General features: G+C 46.1%; 1 protein-coding gene across 1 annotated transcript in view; it reads left to right on the top strand.

Annotated features, from left to right (window-relative positions):
• Window positions 1-21477, top strand: part of LOC139265263 (adipolin-like) — a 100714-nt gene that overhangs the window by 33914 nt on the left and 45323 nt on the right. Inside the window, exons 2-5 of the mRNA XM_070882204.1 lie at window positions 7177-7287; window positions 16917-17028; window positions 19083-19285; window positions 21200-21308. Of these exons, the coding sequence (XP_070738305.1) occupies window positions 7177-7287; window positions 16917-17028; window positions 19083-19285; window positions 21200-21308 (535 nt within the window). The remainder of the gene's footprint in view (window positions 1-7176; window positions 7288-16916; window positions 17029-19082; window positions 19286-21199; window positions 21309-21477) is intronic.

The following is a 21477-nucleotide window of genomic DNA, read 5'->3' as shown; positions in this document are numbered from 1 at the left end:
TTTTAAAAGTGTCCCAATGATTTTTCTCCCGCATTGCTCACAGCAGTGTCCCAGAGATTAATTTTGAATTCCTGGAGTCTCTCGGCCAATCCCCGAGGGTTGGCAACCCTGAGAGATGGTCACCTGCCCATTCATCTGGTCAGTGTTGCAGAAAGAGAAAGGAGTCAAAACAATTTAAAAATAAATAAAAAATGGGCCTAAAACTTGGTTTGTGTCGGCCTGCTGGGGAAGGAGGATGGAGTGATGTAGATCAGATTCTCTTGAGGTAACTGTGTCTCTTGTGCCTCTATATTTAATGAAAGAAAGACTTGGATTTATATAGCGCCTTTCAGGACTACGGGATGTCTCAATGTGCTTTACAGCCAATGAAGTACTTTTGGAGTGCAGTCACTGTTGTAATGTGGGAAGCACGGCAGCCAACTTGCGCACAGCAAGCTCCCACAAACAGCAATGTGATAATGACCATTAAGGGATAAATATTGGCCCCAGGACACTGGGGATAACTCCCCTGCTCTTCTTCGAAATAGTGCCATGGGATCTTTTTCGTCCACCTGAGAGAGCATACGGGGGCCTCAGTTTAACGTTTGATCCGAAAGGTGGCATCTCCCACAGTCCAGCGCTCCGTCAGCCTAGATTTTTTTGTGCTCAAATCCCTGGCTGCTGAGATGTGAGATGTTCAGAGTGGGGAGGAGGCATTCAGAACGGGAAACCCAGGAGTACAGATTCCCCGATCGCCTTGCAGTTAAAACTCCAGGGCGTGTTTTCATTTTTTTTCTCCCCCGGTTTCCTGCCCAACAGCCAGCCTGATTAATAGGTTTGGCTAACTGTTGGGCAGGGAAGGCTGTGGCACAAGGCCGAGAAGCAGGTAGGTTTAGTGGGGGTGGTGGGAGGGTTCGAGTTGGGAGGGTGGTGGTGATTGGAGGGGGGGGTCAGTGATTGCGGGAGGGGTCAAGCGAAGATTGGGGTTCGGAGATTGTGGAGTTGGGGAATCTGATAGATCGGGGGGGGTGTCAGTGATTGCGGGGGGGGGGGGTAAGTGAATGCGGGGGGGTCAGGGGGTCAGAGATCATGGAGGTGTTGTGAGGGCCTGTTTACAGGGTAGCTAGCTCGTTGGGCCGAGAGGAAACACTCCTGCTCCTCCTGGTCCACAAGCAGTTCTGTAAATGGACTTACCTTATGGATCTGCCCTTCTCGCCTCCTTTTACCTTCCTGGTTTGCCAGGACCAGGGGTCCTCGGCCAACTGTAGTTAAAAATATAAACCTTGTTAAGATTGAGACACACAGCCTCCTTAAAAAGTTACAACAACCGACCCACCTCCTGAGAGCAGATTAGATGCCCGCCCCTCGTCCTGTCCCTCGTCCCACCCCTCATCCCGCCTCTGTTAAAGCCACAATTAGGCGGGTTTGAGGCGACTGAGCTCAGGCTTGAAATGTTTTCAAATTTATCTTTCACACCCGACCCAAACCCACCCGTTTATGGGAATTAAAATAACCCCCATACTGGCTGACCATGGAGCGGCTAGGATGGAGTGTTGGGGACATCTGAAATCATTAACCATCCCACCCTAACAGGCAAAGAAGGTGATTTGTACGCAGAGGATTAGCTTTAGACAATAAATGGAGAGTGAAAGTGTGGCAAAAATAAAATGGAAATGGTTCCAACAGTTCAGGTAATGTGTTGGCATACAACCAAGCAGAAAAATCCTTAAACGTAACTGTAAATTCAACTGTGGTTACTGAAGATGGCCCAGTGATGATTCATGTAATAGAGATGAAGGCTATGGATCGGTGATCTAATACTGGTATGTTGAGGTGAAAGTGCTGTGATTTCACAGTGCTACTAAACTTATGAAATAATCTTGCTCTTTTCTGAGCCATTACAATGACTTGTACTTCAGAGATATAAGGCAGTCAGATCTGGACCTCAACGACATGAAAAGCTGCACTTCAGTGAATTCTCAAAGAGAGGTATTGATGTGGGTCAGAAAATAAAGAAGGACTTGCATTTTATGATGTGCCTTTCATGACCTCTGGACTTCCCAAAGCACTTCACAGCCAATTAAGTAATTTTGAAGTGTAGTCGCTGTTGTAAGGTTGTAAATATGACAGCCAATTTGCACACAGCAAGGTCCCACAAGCAGCAATGAATAATGACCAGATAATCTGTTTTAGTGATGTTGGTTGAGGGATAACTGTTGGCTAGGACACCAGGAGAACTTCCCTGCTCTTCTTTGAAATAGTGCCATGGGATCCTTTATGTCCACTCGAGAGAGCAGACAAGGCCTCAATTTAATGTCTCATCAGAAGGACAGCACCTCTTACAGTGCAGCACTCCCTCAGTACAACACTGAAGTGTTAGCCCTGGAGCGGGACTTGAACCTGCAACCTTTTGGCTCAGCGGCAAGAGTGCGATCAATTGAGCAACAGCTGACATCATTGTAAATTCAACTGTGGTTACTGAAGATGGCTCAGTAATGATTCATGTAATAGAGATGAAGGCTATGGATCGGTGATCTAATACTGGTATGTTGAGGTGAAATATCTGAGGATTTTCTGTAATTAGCCAGAAGCATCCATAATTCATGACTTGTCTTCCAGCTGTAATAAAACTAACTTCAGTGACTTGTTTTGGTCTCGAATTGATGGCCACAATATTATACAAGTGTAGGTAAGTACATTTGCAAGCTTCAAATGTTAATCCCAGTACACCAGCAACATTGAAAAGATTGGCATTGTGCAAGGAAGCATTTTGATCCATGACGATTTGCCTCAGAAATGGACCCATTGGATATGTGATAATAATGCATCTTCAAGAAAGAGGCTGTCTGGACTTTCGCAACCTAAAATATCTCTTGCATAAAGCTTCTGAAGTTTTAAGTGTCTTGGCAAAGTGAAGAAAATTTTGCATTCTTATAAGATTTTTTTAGTTTTGAGCATTTAGTGAACAATTTGCATCTTGCCCTATTTTGCCCAGGTTTTGTTTTCTGTGGAGCTGTTGTTGCAGCTTTATGATCTGGGTAAAAGTTCCATAAGTTGGTCTAAAATGGTAACCATTTCCAGAAAATAAGTTTGGTAATACACGCTGCGATATGTGTGCGCATTAGGTCTATGCAACAGAGCAGGACTCCAGTCGTCTTGGTCAATCCTTACTACTGGACCAAGACCGAGCTCTGTCAAGCCCGTGTGGTGGCTGGTGTGCAACGGCCACCCCACGTTAAAAAAAATCCAAGCACAGGCATCTTCCACCCTTCAAAATTTTGTTTCTGGACCTGGAATTTTAAGTCCTTCATTGAAACATCTGTGAACTTTTTGACTTGGAAGCAAGTCATCCTCGATTCGAGGGACTGCCTATGATGATGATGATGATGATGGTTGAGGTGAAAGTGCTGTGATTTCACAGTGGTACCAAACTCATGAAATAATTTTGCTATTAGCAGGACATTGTTTGGCCACAACATTTTGACAGCGTACTATTTGAAGTTGTCAACCACATCATTAATAAGGATGGTCCAAGTTGCAAGTAAATATTAATGGCCATGTTTTTAATGTAAAGAACTTGCATTTATATAGCACTTTGCACATCTCAAAGCACATTATAACCAATGGATTACTTCTAAAGTGCAGTCATTATTGTTATGTAGGCAAATGTGACAGCGAAATTGTGCCAAGCAAGGTCCCACAAGAAAGCATATCATCTGTCCTTGGTGTAGGTGATTGAGGGAAGAATGCTGAGCCAGGACACCAGGAGAACTCATGAGATCATTAACATCCATCTGCTGGGTTTATATACTCAAGTCTGTAATGGAGGTTAAATGCGCAACCCCTCTGAGATGAGAATGCTACCAGCTGAGCCAAGCTGACACTATTATTGTTAAGCAAAATAATAGCCAAAGTAATCTTATTCACTTAATGTAGCCACAAAGAATTTGGACTTGGTGACCTCACTAATTATCTTGTCAGAATCTAAATCCCACCAAGCACCTTCTAAATAGATGCAGCACTTTCAATGACAATAACTTGCATTTATATTGTATCTTTCACAAGATGTCTGAAGGCACTTTGCGGTAGAGGTGGAGGGTATTGACAGACACTGAACTGGAAATAGCAGAGACATGTGGTATTTTTATCTAAAGATGTTTGGGGCGGGGGGGGAGTGGGGAGGGGGGGGGAGATAAATTCCACAGTAGACACCGACTTAGAGAGTGCATGTTGAGGAGAGAAGAAAAAAGCATTCACACTCGGGAGTGTAGATGATTTCATTTCATACATAACAGCGATTCTCAAGTTAAGGACTGAAAAAGAGTATTGTATGAAAGCAGTGCTGAAAGTGATATGTGAAAGAGTTAGTGTAAGCAAACATCCAAACTGTTCCAAACGTGCGTGCCAATTTACAAACCCACCCTCGATGCATCATGCCCATATTTGCAACATTGAGTTCTTGGCCTTGCCCAGACAGACGTATTCCAGCTGCTTCTGAGTGAGTGACAAAGTCGCACAAGTTCCAACTTTCTCCATTTTCCATAAAGTGTCAGCAATTCCTCTTAATAAATCTCCCTGTGCTTTTTCCTTTCCCTTTCCAACATGATTTATTATTTTTTTTAAATGACTGCAATATAAGCAGCAATGAACAACAAATGGAACAATAAAGCTTATTCATTCACGGTGAAAATAATGTGTGCGCTGTGATTGTTTAAGGCAACGAAGCAATGGACAGGACTGGGATCTTTCATTGTTGCATCTCTTTCCTAATGCAGGGTAGCAACTTTCCACCTGTGCTCATTAATATTCATGAGAAATCATGAGAAGGCGGCCAGGAAGAGTGAATTTAAACAACTGGTTGCTTCTCTCCTAATCATGGAGAATAAGTTAAAAAATGGTATTTCTCCCAATGGCAATGTTTTTAAAAAAACTCCTCAATCTTTAACATCTAAGCAGAGAGGAACAGGACAGGACATTGATTTAGCAGTTGTCTTCTCACACTCTGGGACTGGGTGGTACAGTGGGTCACACACTGTCCTTTCACACTCTGGGACTGGGTGGTACAGTGGGTCACACACTGTTCTTTCACACTCTGGGACTGGGTGGTACAGTGGGTCACACACTTCTTCTCACACTCTGGGACTGGGTGGTACAGTGGGTCACACACTGACCTTTCACACTCTGGGACTGGGTGGTACAGTGGGTCACACACTGTCTTCTCACACTCTGGGACTGGGTGGTACAGTGGGTCACACACTGTCCTTTCACACTCTGGGACTGGGTGGTACAGTGGGTCACACACTGTCCTTTCACACTCTGGGACTGGGTGGTACAGTGGGTCACACACTGTCCTTTCACACTCTGGGACTGGGTGGTACAGTGGGTCACACACTGTCCTTTCACACTCTGGGACTGGGTGGTACAGTGGGTCACACACTGTCCTTTCACACTCTGGGACTGGGTGGTACAATGGGTCACACACTGTCCTTTCACACTCTGGGACTGGGTGGTACAGTGGGTCACACACTGTCCTTTCACACTCTGGGACTGGGTGGTACAGTGGGTCACACACTGTCCTTTCACACTCTGGGATTGGGTGGTACAGTGGGTCACACAGTGATGGTGCATCCGCCAGCTTTTAGGGCAGTGGCAGAGATCTCAGAGCCTGTTTAGTGCGACGACAGCAGCTGAGTCATCAGCAGAGAAGTCCAGTAAGAGATCATCTGGGGGAGATCAGCGAGCTCTGGACAGGGCGAGATCTCGGACCCAGCTCTGTGTTACTCAGCAACAAGTTCAGGAGCCTCTTCAATGGACCCGAGGAGTTCAGCACAGAATCTGCACTCAAGGGGAGGGAGAGAAGGTGCAGAAAGAGGGAGGGAGGGAGAGAGGGTGGGGAAAGAGAGAGGGAGGGAAAGAGAGAGGGCGAGAGAGAAAAGGAGGGAGAGAGTGAGAGAGAGAGAGGGAGAGAGAGGGGGAGGGAGAGAGGGAGAGCGAAAGGGAAAGAGAGAGGGTGAGAGAGAAAGAGCGAGGGTGAGAGAGAAAGAGGGAGCGAGAGAGAAAGAGAGCGAAAGAGAGAGGGAGAGAGAGAGAGGGAGAGAGAGAGAGGGAGGGGGAGAGGGTGAGAGAGAGGGAGAAACATAGAAACATAGAAAAATAGGTGCAGGAGTAGGCCATTCGGCCCTTCGAGCCTGCACCAACATTCAATAAGATCATGGCTGATCATAGTGGAGATATTATATTCAATTCCTTTGTCTAAATCATTAATGTATATTGTAAATAGCTGGGGTCCCAGCACTGAACTCTGCGGCACCCCACTAGTCACTGCCTGCCATCCTGAAAAGGACCCGTTTATTCCCACTCTTTGCTTCCTGTCTTGCCAACCAGTTCTCTATCCACGTCAATATATTACCCCCAATACCATGTGTCTTGATTTTGCACACTAAGCTCTTGTGTGGGACCTTGTCAAATGTCTTTTGAAAGTCCAAATACACCACATCCACTGGTTCTCCCTTGTCCACTCTACTAGTTACATCCTCAAAAAATTCTCGAAGATTTGTCAAGCATGATTTCCCTTTCATAAATCCATGCTGAATTGGACCGATCCTGACACTGCTTTCCAAATGCGCTGCTATTACACCTTTAATAATTGATTCCAGCATTTTCCCCCCACCAATGTCAGGCTAACCGGTCTATAAGTCCCTGTTTTCTCTCTCCCTCCTTTTTAAAAAGTGGGGTTACATTAACTACCCTCCAATCCATAGGAACTGAACCAGAGTCCATGGAATGTTGATTGTATAGATACATTATTGGGTGGAGCAGAGAGAACATTATTCTGTATCCAACCCATATGGCATCAGACCAACGAGTGCTTCACTCAACCCCTACTGTACCTTACGGAGAGCGTTTGATGGTCCAATGTTGCGGGAGCTATATTCTGCGTTTAACTAATGCTGTACCTGGCCTGACAATGCTTGATGGTGACATTGAATCTAAGTAGTAAACTTTGTTCCAGCCTCCAGAATTATAGTAAAGAAATAAAAAGTTCTACTGGGAACATTACAAATGTTACTTGAATTAGCTCATTTTCAGCTCATTTAAAGCGTTTGCAGTCCATGCCAAATGATTACTGTATTCCATAAATTAGTTCCTTTCTCAGGATCTGGCCTCCTGCCTCATTTTCCACCTTTTCTCCGGCAGCTACCAGATATGCCTGTGGACCCGCACGACAGCTGGCTTCTGTTCGTAGAACACTCCGAGAAAGGGGTCAATGACAGGAAGAAGAACAAGGGCAGAGCGCGGAAAACGCAGGTAATTATTACGTGCCAATGGATGAGCTGGGCAGGTGGCATTGTGCCAGGAGCACCAAAAAGTGAATGTGTGAATAACTAGTTTGAAATGTGAAAGTCTGCAGTTCTATTGACCATTTAGTATGAACTGAACATGGAACAAAAGGACCAGGTGTCTCCCTCCACCACAGTGAGTGGGTTGGTGGCTGTGTGAGGGAAGGAGACCTATTCGAATGTTCATCAGTGAAATCTGGTTGCTAGAGAGGATAACTACATCGTGAAATGAATGAGTTGATGCTATTGATTGGGGAAAGCCTAGAGTGTCCAAAGGGAGAGGGTGAGAGAGTGAGACTGGGACAGAGGGAGAGAGAGAGAGAGACTAGGACAGGGGGGAGAGAGAGACTGGGACAGAGGGAGAGAGAGATAGACTGGGATAGAGGGAACGAGAGAGAGACTGGGAGAGAGAGAGACTGGGATAGAGGGAGAGAGAGAGAGAGACTAGGACAGAGGGAGAGAGAGACTAGGACAGAGGGAGAGAGCGAGAGAGAGACTGGGACAGAGGAGGAGAGAGAGAGACTGGGACAGAGGGAGAGAAAGACTGGGACAGGGAGAGAGAGACTGGGACAGAGGGAGAGAGCGAGGCTGGGACAGAGGGAGAGAGAGACTGGGACAGAGGGAGAGCGAGAGACTGGGACAGAGGGAGAGCGAGAGAGACTGGGACAGAGGGAGAGAGAGAGAGACTGGGACAGAGGGAGAGAGAGAGAGACTGGGACAGAGGGAGAGCGAGAGACTGGGACAGAGGGAGAGAGAGAGAGACTGGGACAGAGGGAGAGAGAGAGAGACTGGGACAGAGGGAGAGAGAGAGAGACTGGGACAGAGGGAGGGAGAGAGACTGGGACAGGGGGAGACCGAGAGAAACTAGGACAGAGGGAGAGAAAGACTGGGACAGAGGGAGAGAGAGAGAGAATGGGACAGAGGGAGAGAGAGAAAGATTGAGACAGAGGGAGAGAGAGAGACTGGGACAGAGGGAGACCGAATGGGACAGAGGGAGAGAGAGACCATACTCGGCCTCCAACACTGTTTTAATGAAGCTAAACGCAAGCTCGAGGAACAGCACCTCATCTTTCATTCAAGCACTTTACAGCCTTCTGGACTCAACATTGAGTTCAACAATTACAAATCATAACCGCTTCCCATATTTTTTTCCCTTTTTTTTACAAAACCACGCCCCTTTTTTTCAGATGCAACTATTTGCACCTGTAAAAAGCTCTGATTGTCTCTGATAGGTTCACATGATCACATGACCTGATTGTTGATTGGTCACCTTGGAGGATAAGCCACATCCAGAAGTTTCTCTGGAATGATTAATTACAACTGCCCAGCCCAAGTTCTGAGTGACTTTGCAAAGCGTAATTCGAGCCATTCTGACTTCAGACCCCAGACAGGATAGAGCTCCCCCATCCCAGCACAAGTTCCTGACACCCCCAGCCCAAGTTCATGCCTCCCCCAGCCCAAGTTCCTGACTCCCCCAGCCTGCACGAGAAAGGGAAATGTGCCAGTGGCTGTGGTACAATCTGTTTAGATGATGTGCCTATCATAGTTGAATAGCTGGCAGTGTGTGCAAGCTGTGAGATGTAGGTGTGAGGCTTGCAGCAGTGGTAAGTTGGTGAGGGGAAGCAATGATTGTAAGGATAGAGATTGTTGATAGGTGAGTGATGGGGGTGTGGTGCATTGAGCAGTGTGTGAGCACTTGGTTGGATATGGCTTTTGAAGCTGCATTCATTGACCTTGACCACCCGTGTGAGGTCATTAAACTTCTTTCTGCACTGGATCCAGTTCCTTGGGGAAAGACTGGTGGCACTGACTGCTTCAGCAATCTGCTCATACTGCCTTCTTTCAGTGAGTCTGGAGGTCCTCCTGTTCCCCTTTGGGTTGAAGACCTGACTTCTTTCAATCCCTGCACTAAGGCCACCAGCGCTGCATCTGAGAACCGAGGTGCCCTTTCACTGCCCTATTGATCTATAGCTGCCTGACAGTTGCCTTGGCAACAATAACAATGAGGAGCTTATTTTAAAAAGCACCTTCCCTTTAAGAAGTGCAGACTGCATTTCAAACTAACAGTTAGCTTTAAATACAGATCACTTCACACGAACTTGGGCCCGTGCTGAGCACGCAGCCACTCAGCAACACTGTGCTTAGCACATCATGTTAATTAGCAGGCAGCATGAATGCTGAATTTTGCCTGCATTACTTTCAATGGGTATGGGCAGATCACGCATCGTGAACCCCACACCCGCTTTTGGGACTGATTGAATTTGTAGCCCAAAATGTTTTAGTGATGTTGGTTAACCTGAATTGATCTAGTAACTTGCTGCTATTACAATACTTTGTGTTTGTTTTCACAAAAGAAAGGGGCGATGCAGACTTTGCCATCAGGGAGGAGGAATATGAAATATTAGACGAAATAAACATAATGAGAGAGGAAGTATTAAGGGGTTTTGCAGCTTTGAAAGTGGATAAAATGTATCCCAGGCTGTTAAGAGAAGCAAAAGAGGAAATAGCAGAAGCTCTGACCATCATTTTCCAATCCTCTCTAGCTACAGGTGTGGTGCCAAGGACTAGAGGACAGCTAACGTTGTACCTTCCTTGAAAAAGGGAGAAAGTGACAGACCGAGTAATTACAGGCCAGTCAGCCTAACTTCGGTGGTGGGAAAATTATTGGAGAAAATTCTGAGGGACAGGATAAATCTTCATTTCGAAAGACATGGATTAATCAAGGACAGTCAGCATGGATTTGTTAAGGGAAGGTCATGTCTGACTAACTTGATTGAATTTTTTGAGGAGGTAACAAAGAGGGTCGATGAAGGTAGTGTGTTGATGTAGTGTATAAGGCTTTTGATAAGGTCCCACAAGGCAGACTGGTCATGAAAGTAAAAGTCCATGGTGTTGTGTATCTGTAAAGCATGCACTCCCATGTTCCGCCACCAGGGAGCTCATCCCCTGAAGTCCCAAGGGATCCCAGCAACCCTTAGGAGCAATGTATATAAGCCGGCCCTAAGGCCTGTTACTCACTCTGGAGTGTCTTAATAAAGACTGAGGTCACTGTTACTTTAACCTCCCTGTGTGCAGCCTCATCTGTGTTAGAAACACAATAACTGGCGACGAGTATACGAATCCAATGCAAAGATGCAGCAAACTGTGGGCATCCTGGAGAAGTTCTCGGTGGGTGAGGACTGGGAAGCCTATGTCGAATGGCTAGACCAGTACTTTGTAGCCAATGAGCTGGACAGAGAAGGAAGTGCTGCAAAAAAGAGAGCGGTCCTCCTCACAGTCTGCGGGCACCGACCTACAGCCTCATGAAGAATCTTCTGGCTCCGGTGAAACCCACAGATAAGTCGTACGAGGAGCTGTGTACACTGGTTCAGGAGCATCTTAACCCGAGGGAGAGCGTGCTGATGGCAAGGTATCGGTTCTACACGTGCCAGCGATCTGAAGGTCAGGAAGTGGCGAGCTACGTCGCCGAGCTAAGGCGACTTGCAGGACAATGTGAGTTTGATGGCTACCTGGAGCAAATGCTCAGAGACTTTTTTGTACTGGGCATTGGCCACGAGACCATCCTACGAAAACTTTTGACTGTCGAGACACCGATCCTCAGTAAGACCATTGCAATAGCACAGGCGTTTATGTCCACCAGTGATAACACCAAACAAATTTCTCAGCACACAAGTGCTAGTAATGTTCATAAATTAACTGGAACTGTGTTTGCGAACAGAAATGTACAAGGCAGAACCCACAAGTCTGTAACTGCCAGCAGGCCTCAGGTGACCCAGAGTCCCCAACAAAGGATGAATGCAAGGCAATTCACACCTTGTTGGCGTTGTGGAGGCTTCCATTCAGCCTATTCATGCCGCTTCAAAGGGTATGTTTGCAAGAGCTGTGGAACAATGGGGCACCTCCAACGAGCTTGCAAACAAGCTGCAAGCTCTGCAAAACTTGCTAACCACGATGTGGCAGAGGAAGATCAGTCCATGGTGGATCAAAGCAATTTGGAGCCTCAGAGAGAGGAGGCAGATGCTGAAGTACACAGGGTGCACATATTTTCGACGAAATGTCCACCTATAATGCTAAATGCAAAATTGAATGGCTTACCCGTAGCCATGGAACTGGACACTGGTGCTAGCCAAACCATCATGAATAAAAAGATGTTTGAGAGACTGTGGTGCAACAAGGCATTCAGACCAGCCCTGAGCCCCATCCACACGAAACTGAGAACGTACACCAAAGAGCTTATCACTGTCCTGGGTAGCGCCATGGTCAAGGTCACCTACGAGGGCATGGGGCACGAACTGCCACTCTTGATGTCCCGGGCGATGGCCACACACTGCTTGGAAGGAGCTGGCTGGGCAAAATTCGCTGGAACTAGGATGACATCCGAGCTCTATCACATGTCGATAAGGCCTCATGTACCCAGGTTTTCAACAAATTTCCTTTCCTTTTTGAGCCAGGCATTGGAAACTTTTCCAGGGCGAAGGTACGGATCCACTTGGTCCCAGAGGCACGACCCATTCACCACAAGGCGCAAGCTGTACCTCACATGATGAGGGAGAGAGTGGAAATCGAGCTGGACAGGCTGCAACGCGAGGGCATCAGCTCCCTTCAGCGTGGAATTCAGCGAGTGGGCCAGCCCGATTGTTCCAGTACTCAAAAGTGATGGCACGGTCAGGATTTGCAGCGATTATAAAGTAACTATTAATCGTTTCTCGCTACAGGATCAATACCCGCTACCTAAGGCAGATGACCTATTTGCAAAGCTGGCAGGAGGCAAGATGTTCACCAAGCTCGACCTGACTTCGGCCTACATGACGCAGGAGCTGGAGGAGTCTTCGAAGGGCCTCACCTGCATCAACACGCACAAGGGACTGTTCATCTACAACAGATGCCCATTTGGAATTCGGTCGGCTGCAGCGATCTTCCAGAGAAACATGGAGAACCTACTCAAGTCGGTACCACACATGGTGGTTTTTCAGGACGACATATTGGTCACAGGTTGGGACACCGTCGAGCATCTACAAAACCTGGAGGAGGTCCTCCAGCAACTGGATCGCGTAGGGCTGCGGCTGAAGAGGTCGAAATGGGTCTTCATGGCAACAGAAATTGAGTTTTTGGGGAGAAAGGTCGCGGCGGACGGCATTCGGCCCACAGACGACAAGACAGAGGCTATCAGGAATGCGGTACCAGGCCACAGAACGTCATGGAGCTGCAGTCGTTCCTGGAACTCCTCAACTATTTTGGTAACTTCCTACCAGGGTTAAGCACCCTCTTAGAGCCCCTATATGTGTAATTGCGCAAAGGTGAGAACTGGGTATGTGGAAAAAACCAAGTAATTGCTTTTGAGAAAGACAGAAACATTTTATGCTCCAACAAGCTGCTTGTATTGTATAACCCGTGTAAAAGACTTGTGTTAGCATGTGACGCGTCGTCGTACGGAGTCGGGTGTGTATTAAAACAAGCTAACATTGCGGGGAAGTTGCAACCTGTCGCCTATGTTTCCAGGAGCTTGTCTAAGGCCGAGAGGGCCGACGGCATGATTGAGAAAGAGGCATTAGCGTGTGTGTTCGGGGTAAAGAAAATGCATCAATACCTGTTTGGCCTCAAATTTGAGCTGGAAACCGATCACAAGCCCCTCACATCCCTGTTCGCTGAAAACAAGGGGATAAATACAAATGCCTTAGCCCGCATACAAAGGTGGGCACTCGTGCTATCAGCATATAACTATACCATCCGCCACAGACCAGGCACCGAGAACTGTGCGGATGCTCTCAGTCGGCTACCATTGCCCACCACGGGGGTGGAAATGGCGCAGCCTGCAAACTTGTTAATGGTGGCGCAGCCCGCAGACTTGTTGATGGTCATGGAAGCATTTGAAATGATAAATCACCTGTCACGGCCCGTCAGATTAGGACTTGGACCAGCCAAGATCCTCTGCTGTCCCTAGTAAAAAACTGTTTACTGCATGGGAGCTGGGCCAGCGTTCCCGTTGAAATGCAAGAGCCAATCAAGCCGTTCCAGCGGCGAAAGGACAAGCTGTCCATTCAGGCAGACTGCCTGTTGTGGGGTAACCGCGTAGTGCTACCAAAAAAGGGCAGGGAGACATTCATCTCGGATTTCCACAGCACACACCCGGGTACCATAATGATGAAAGTGATAGCCAGATCCCACATGTGGTGGCCCGGTATCGACTCTGTCTTAGTGTACGGCAATGCAGCGTATGTGCTCAGTTGAGCAACGCGCCCAGAGAGGCACAACTAAGTTTGTGGTCCTGGCCCTGCAGACCATGGTCGAGGATCCATGTCGACTATGCGGGCCCGTTTCTCGGTAAAATATTCCTGGTGGTGGTCGATGCTTTTTCAAAATGGATTGAATGTGAAATAATGTCGGGAAGCACTGCCACCGCCACAATTGAAAGCCTGAGGGCCATGTTTGCCACCCACGGCCTGCCTGACATACTGGTCAGTGACAATGGGCCATGTTTCACCAGTGCCGAATTTAAAGAATTCATGACCCGCAATGGGATCAAACATGTCACCTCGGCCCCATTTAAACCAGCCTCTAATGGGCAGGCAGAGCGGGCAGTACAAACCATCAAACAGAGCTTTAAATGAGTCACAGAAGGCTCACTCCAAACCCGCCTGTCCCGAGTACTGCTCAGCTACCACACGAGACCCCACTCGCTCACAGGGGTGCCCCCGGCTGAGCTACTCATGAAAAGGACACTTAAAACCAGACTCTCGCTGGTTCACCCCAACCTGCATGATCAGGTAGAGAGCAGGCGGCAGCAACAAAATGTAAACGATGGTCGCGCCACTGTGTCACGGGAAATTGATCTGAATGACCCTGTGTATGTGCTAAACTATGGACATGATCCCAAGTGGATCGCGGGCACGGTGATAGCTAAAGAAGGGAATAGGTGTTTGTAGTCAAACTAGACAATGGATAAATTTGCAGAAAGCACCTGGACCAAACGAGGCTGCGGTTCACAGACTGCGCTGAACAACCCACAGCAGACACCACCTTTTTCGAGCCCACAACACACACCCAAAGGATCAACGAAAGCACGCCAGACCAGGAAATCAAACCCATCCCGCCCAACAGCCCAGCAAGGCCAGGCTCACCTAGCAGCTCTGCAGGTACCAACAACATGCTAGCCCAGCGAGGGCACAGCCAACACACCAGAACAGACATTTGTACCGAGGCGACCCACCAGGGAAAGAAAGGTTCCCGACCGCCTCACCTTGTAAATAATTTTCACTTTGACTTTCCGGGGGTGTGATGTTGTGAATCTGCAAATCATGCACTTCCATGTTCTGCCACCAGGGAGCACATCCACTGGGTCCTAAGGGATCCCAGCAACCCTTGGGAGCACTGTATATAAGGCGGCCCCTAAGGCCTGTTCCTCACTCTGGAGTGTCTTATTAAAGACTGAGGTCACTGTTACTTTAACCTCCCTGTGTGCAGCCTCATCTGTGTTAGGAACACAATACATGTTTTCCAAGGCAAAGTGGCAAGTTGGATCCAAAATTGGCTCAGAGGCAGGAAGCAAAGGGTAATGGTTAATGGGTGTTTCCAGTGGGTTTCCACAGGGTTCAGTACTAGATCTCTTGCTTTTTGTGGTGTATATATATCAATGATTTAGACTTGAATAATTAAGAAGCTTACGGCTGATACAAAAATTGGCTGTGTGGTTGATAATAAAGAAGAAAGCTGCAGGCTGCAGTAAGATATCAATGGACTGATCAAATGGGCAGAACAGTGTCAAATGAAATTTAATCCTGAGAAGTGTGAGGTAATGCCTTTGGGGAGGGCTATTATGCAAGGGAATACACATTAAATGAACACTGAGAAGTGTAGAGGAACAAAGGGACCTTGGAGTGCATGTCCACAGATCCCTGAATGTAGCAGGCCAGGTAGATAAGGTAGTAAGAAGGCATATGGAATACTTGCCTTTATTAGTCGAGGCATAGATTACAAGAGCGGGGAGGTTATGCTGGAACTGTCTAAAACACTCGTTAGGCCACAGCTGGAGTACTGCATGCAGTTCTGGTCACCACGTTAAAGGAAGGACGTGATTGCACTAGAGAAGGTACGGAAGAGATTTACAAGGATGTTGCCTGGACTGGAGAATGTTAGCTATGAGGAAAGATTGAATAGGCTGGAATTGTTTTTTTTAGAACAGAGGAGGCTGAGGGGAGACCTTATTTAGGTGTATAAAATTATAAGGGGCTTCAATAGAGTGGACAGGAAAAAGATCTATTTTCCTTAGCAGAGGGATCAACAACCAGGGAGCATAGCTTTAAAGTAATTGGTAGGAGGTTTAAAGGGGATTTGAGGGGAAATGTTTTCAGGGTGATGGGGGTCTGGAACTCATTGCCTGAAAGGGTGGCAGAGACAGAGACCCTCACCACATTTAAAAAGTACTTGCATGTGCATTTGAAGTGCCGTAACCTACAAGGCTATGGACCAAGAGCTGGAAAGTGGGAGTAGGCGGGATAACTCTTTGTCGGCCAGCCCGGACACGATAGGCTGAAAAAGCCTCTTTCCGTGCTGTAAATTTCTATGATTCTATGGTTAAGAGCTAGTACTACATTCCTGAAAAGAAGCACTCAGAAAAATGTGGCAGAGGAAGAGTGAAGACAGACTGTAACAGTTCTCACATGTAGCTGGTAATTACAAAGCACTTCGGCAGTTCTTAAATATTACTTCAAATAATCTCTAGGCAATTTGCATTACAATAAACTACACAGAAATCCATAGAACCCACTTGGCTTCATCCTAACCAAGGCCCTGAGGTTCTGTGGGGCTCCAATGATTTCCCACCAAAGGTTTTGCGGAAGATTGTCGAAAACCCCGGAGAAATGATGCACATGCCCATTTTCAGCCATTTGGGCTTTCCAGCAATTCTCGCATCAACATTATGGCAGGAGACAAGCTGCAGCCCTGCAGAACTTTAGGGTCACAATATACCTTTCCTGATGTAGTGATAAGTTCCATCTTGGCCATCAATGTGAGAATAGCATTGCTACTGAGAAAGATTTGCATTTATATAGCGCGTTTCACGACCACCAGAAGTCTCAAAGTGCTTTACAGCCAATGAAGTACTTTTGGAGTGTAGTAACTGTTGTAATGTGGGAAATGCAGCAGCCAATTTGTGCACAGCAAGCTGCCAGAAACAGAAAAGTGATAATGACCAGATAACCTTTTTTGTTATGTTGATTGAGGGACAAATATTGGCCAAGACACTGGGGATCAGTCCCCTGCTCTGCTTCGAAATAGTGCCATGGGATCTTTTACATCCACCTGAGAGAGCAGACAGGGCCTCAGTTTAATGTCTCATCCAAAAGACAGCACCTCTGGCAGTGCAGCACTGAACTGGAGTGTCAGCCTAGATTTACGTGCTCAAGTCCCTGGACTGGGACTTGAACCCACAACCTCCTGAATCAGAGGCGAGTGTGCTACCCACTGAACCATAGCGGACACTGAGAGTTGAGACGGTGCAGAAGATGGTGCACTGTGGCTAAAGAGGCCAGTGATTCAATCTAAATCAGTAGTGTTAGTGGAATCTGAGTAATGACCCTTTCTGTTTGTACTTTCCAGCATGGTCTTCCAGGGCCACCAGGTCCCCCGGGACCTCAGGGCCCCCAGGGTCCTCCAGGTGCTATTGTCACACAGGACGTGCTACTACAAGAATTCAAAGAAATGCTGAAAGGTAAAGTCACATTTGACGTTTTAATTATTGAAATTGCAATTGTAATATACAATAATATGTAAAACAAATGGGACTGTCTTCCGACCCCATGTCCTCTCCATCACCAAGGCCGCCTACTTCCACCTCCGTAACATCGCCTGTCTCCACCCCTGCCTCAGCTCATCTGCCACTGAAACCTTCATCCATACTTTTGTCACCTCTAGACTATTCCAATGTTCTCCCGGCCAGCCTCCCATCTTTCACCTTCCGAAAAATTGAGCTCATCCAAAACTTTGCTGCCCGTGTCCTAACTCGCACCAAGTCCCATTCACCCATCATTGCAGTGTTTGCTGACCTACATTGGTTCCCAGTCTGATAACGCCTTGATTTAAAAAGTCTCATCAAATTCTTCCATGGCCTCGACCCTACATACGTATGTAACCTCCTTCAGCCCTACAACCCTCTGCACTCCTCCAATTCTGGTCTCTTGTGTATCCCCAATTATCATCGCTCCACCATTGGTGGCCCTCCTTCAGTGTCTAGGCTCCAAGCTCTGGATTTCCCTCCCGAAACCTCTCCATAACTGTACCTTTCTCTCCTCCTTAAAACCTACCTTTTTGACCAAGCTTTTGGTCACCTGCCCCAGTATCTCTTTATGTGGCTCGGTGTCAAATGTCATTTGATAATGCTCCTGTGAAGCGCCTTGGAATATTTTACCACATGAAGATGCTATATAAATGCAAGTTGCTGTTATTGTAATAGAAAGTGAGCAAGTTAATATTTAACATAAATGGCAATATCTAACATAGATGGGACTTCATTAGGCCTCGAGGGAGATAATATTTAAAATAAAAGGAGCTGCAATAAACGCTGAAGATGATCATTAACATTTACAGGACTGTCATAGTAACTGCAGGGAGTGGTAAATGAAACTCTAACAGAGACTGAGTGAAATAATACTTCAAATAAATGAAGCTGGAATAGAAATTGAAGGAGATAATTAAAATTAATGGGACTGTACTCCAACTGTGGCCTAACCAATGTTTTGTGAAGATTCATTATTACCTCCTTGTTTTTTTTATTTTAATACCCATGTATACAAAACCCAAAACCTATTTTCCCTTTCAATGGCTTTTTCTACCCACTTTTAAAAATGTGTATATGTACCCCTAGATCTATGTATCTGTACCCCGATATCTGTGTATATACACTCCCAGATTTATGTATCTGTAGCCCTAGATCTGTGTATACGCACTAATAGATCTGTGTATCTGCACCCCTATATCTGTGTATATACACACCTAGATTCGTCTACCTGTATCCCTAGATCTGTGTATCTGCAATCCTATATCTGTGCATATACACTCCTAGATTCGTGTACCTGTATCCCTAGATCTGTGTATCTGCAATCCTATATCTGTGTATATATACTCCTAGATTTGTGCACCTGTATCCCTAGATCTATGTAACTGTATCCTTGTTCTCTGTATCTGTAGCCCCAGATCTGTGTATCTGTACTCTAGATATCTCTGTTCATTCACTCCATTGAGATTGGCCGTGTTTATTTCCATTCTCTTCTTTATCCCATATGGACTTCACATTTATCAGTTCTAATGAAGGGTCCACACCTGAAATGTCGACTTGCCTTACTCTCTCCACAGGTACTGCCTGACCCGCTGAGTGTTTCTAGCATTTTCTGTTTTTGTTTCACGTTTATCAACTGCCGACTCCACGAACCTATCTCTCTTCTACAATCTCTTGCGTTCTTCCTCAAGACTTGGCATCCTCCAGTTTGGCATCGCCAGCACATTCTAATATTAGTCCCTCTCTGCCCATGGCCAAATCATATGTATATGTGGAGCGGATGCAACACAGATCTCCTACCTTCCTTCCCTGCTGAGCACAGTGCAAGTCACAGAAATATAGCAAATGGCAAAGAGAGAAGGAATGCAGAATAACACAACTTAAATTATCATAAGAAAAATCCCACAGTTATTAAAAATTAGTTATGAATGAACAGACTGGATAAATTGTCCTCCTATATCAAACTTAAGCTAGGTTTTTTTTTTCTGCAGAAGTGGTTGAAGAAAGAAGTAGGATCACGTTGCAAGAAAAGTGCCAGGAATGTCCAGGAATTCAGGGCAGTCTCGCCTTTCCCCCCCTGTTACCCAGGGAGACAGGCCCATATCATAGGCTGGAGGCAGCATTCCACTGCAAGCTAAAGGATGACCTCGTGATGAACAGAAAAAGTCTGAAGGAGCTGCAGAACTTTCATATTGTGAGTGGCTATTCAACCTACAGAACCAACGTATCTGTACCTTCCTACACCAATATTAGTGAGCAGTATTACACATATATATGTCATGCCTTACAATAATAGAATAATTGATGAGGGAGAACTGGGTGGTTTGGTTTCCTTAATCCAACTTTAGCGAATTGGGATGGGAGTTGCACCCACTGCCCTGACCCCAGCGTGACTGAAGGGTCATTATTCTGGGTCAGGGGTCACTTAATATGGCGGGTTGGCAGCCACCACACAGAGGGAGCTCGGTGCTGCACAGCCAGGAATTCGAAGAGGTTGAACGTCACCTAAAGGGGTTGAGGAGCGCCGAAGAAGAATATAGCTAAAGTTTTTGTAGGCCTCAGCCGAGACCGAGGCCGGCAACGGCAGGTATTTTGGGTTAAAGTTGAGGAAGAAGAGACCAGTTCCTATGTTGCTCACCATTTACATAAATGATTTGAACTCAGGAATCGGAAGTACAATATCAAAATTTGCGGACGACAAAAACTGGGGGTATAGTTAATACTGAGGAAGGCTGCAGCAAAATACAAGAAGACATTAATAAACTTGCAGAATGAGCGTGTAATTGCCAAATTAATTTCAATATTGGTAAGTGTGAGGTGGTGCATGTGGTAGCAGGAATAAGGAGGCCACATTACAGATTCATAAATCAGTTAAAGTAGCAACATAGGTTAAAAAGGCCACAAAAATGCAAACACAGCACTGGGGTTCATTTCTAGAGGGATCAGATTCAAAAGCAGAGAAGTTATATTAATGTTATATAGGACCTGGGATAGACCACATTTAAGAGTACTGTGCACAGTTCTGGTCTCCATATTATAAAAAGGATATAGAGGCACTGGAAAAGGCAAAAAAAGATTTACAATTATGGTACCAGAACGAAGAGGATATAACTATCAGGAAAGGCTGAACAGGCTGGGGCTTAAGACTGGGAGGTAACCTGACAGAGTTCTTTAAAATTGTGAAAGGCTCAACATAGTAGACATAAAAAAATAGTTTCCACTTGTGGGGGAGTCCAAAACCAGGGGAAATCAATATAAGATAGTCACTAATAAATCCAACAGGGCATTCAGGAGAAACTTCATTAACCAGAGAGTGTTGAGAATGTGAAACTCACTACCACAGGGAGTAGTTGATGGGACTGGCATAGATGCATTTAAGGGGAAGTTGTATAAGTACATGAGGGAGAAAGGAATACCTGTAGAAGGTTATGTTGATGGGGTGAGATGAAGAGGGGCGGATGGAGGCTTGTGTGGAGCATAAACATCGGCATGGACAAACTGAGCTGAATGGCCTGTTTCTGTGCTGTAAATTCTATTTAATAATTCTACATAATACCAGGCCCTTTCCCTCCAGCCTGGGAGTTAGAGGATCTCCAGGCTGTACTCCTGGACTACCATCAGGTGGTATGAGGGGCAGATAGGAGGCAAAAGGTATGTGAGTTAAGTTAAGGTGTGAACATGAGAGGAGACCTCACTGCCTGATTCTCTCCTCTGTTTCTGCTGCTATCCCACCCAATTTGATCTGCATCTTTGGGACCTGCATTTCATTTCAACCCAGAGTGATGGAACGCAGGTCTCTTTCTAACTGCTGTAAGAATCCTAAGTGAAACCATCCTGGTTATATTAGATCCGAAATTCCTGGAGGTGATATTAACAAATGCTTAAAATGTTAGCGTGACATTCCGCTGATTAACAATGGCATTAACCCATCGATTTGAAGTAGTTAAACATCTTCATTAGAGTGAATGAGATGCATGTATTTTAGAGGAATCTGTGGAGTATGTACTCTGGGATCTTAACCCTTAATGGTTGCTTGGCTGGCGTTATAGATCGGGACATATTGACAATGTCTCTGACTGAGTTATCAAAGAAGTTTATTTCCATTCAGCCTGAGAAAGACGGTGTGTTCCTGCGTGGAGACGGTCTGAATCTGACCAGCGGCCAATACCTAGCCCCAGTGACAGGATTCTACCAATTCTCTGCCAACCTCCATATCGGTAAGTAGATCAGGAAAGCAATTGGTTGTATGGGATTAAAGAGACGCCTAGACATCTGGCTGTAAGGGCTGAGTGAATTTATTAGAAAAATACTACCTTAGTGATGCATCTCATTCAAATCTCACACAGTTCTGACAGGAACAGTCAAAATGTCTTCAGTTTTATCAGA

This window comes from Pristiophorus japonicus, chromosome 6 (assembly GCF_044704955.1).
Source record: "Pristiophorus japonicus isolate sPriJap1 chromosome 6, sPriJap1.hap1, whole genome shotgun sequence".
Lineage (NCBI taxonomy): Eukaryota > Metazoa > Chordata > Chondrichthyes > Pristiophoridae > Pristiophorus > Pristiophorus japonicus.
This window is presented reverse-complemented; position numbering and strand designations above follow the sequence as displayed.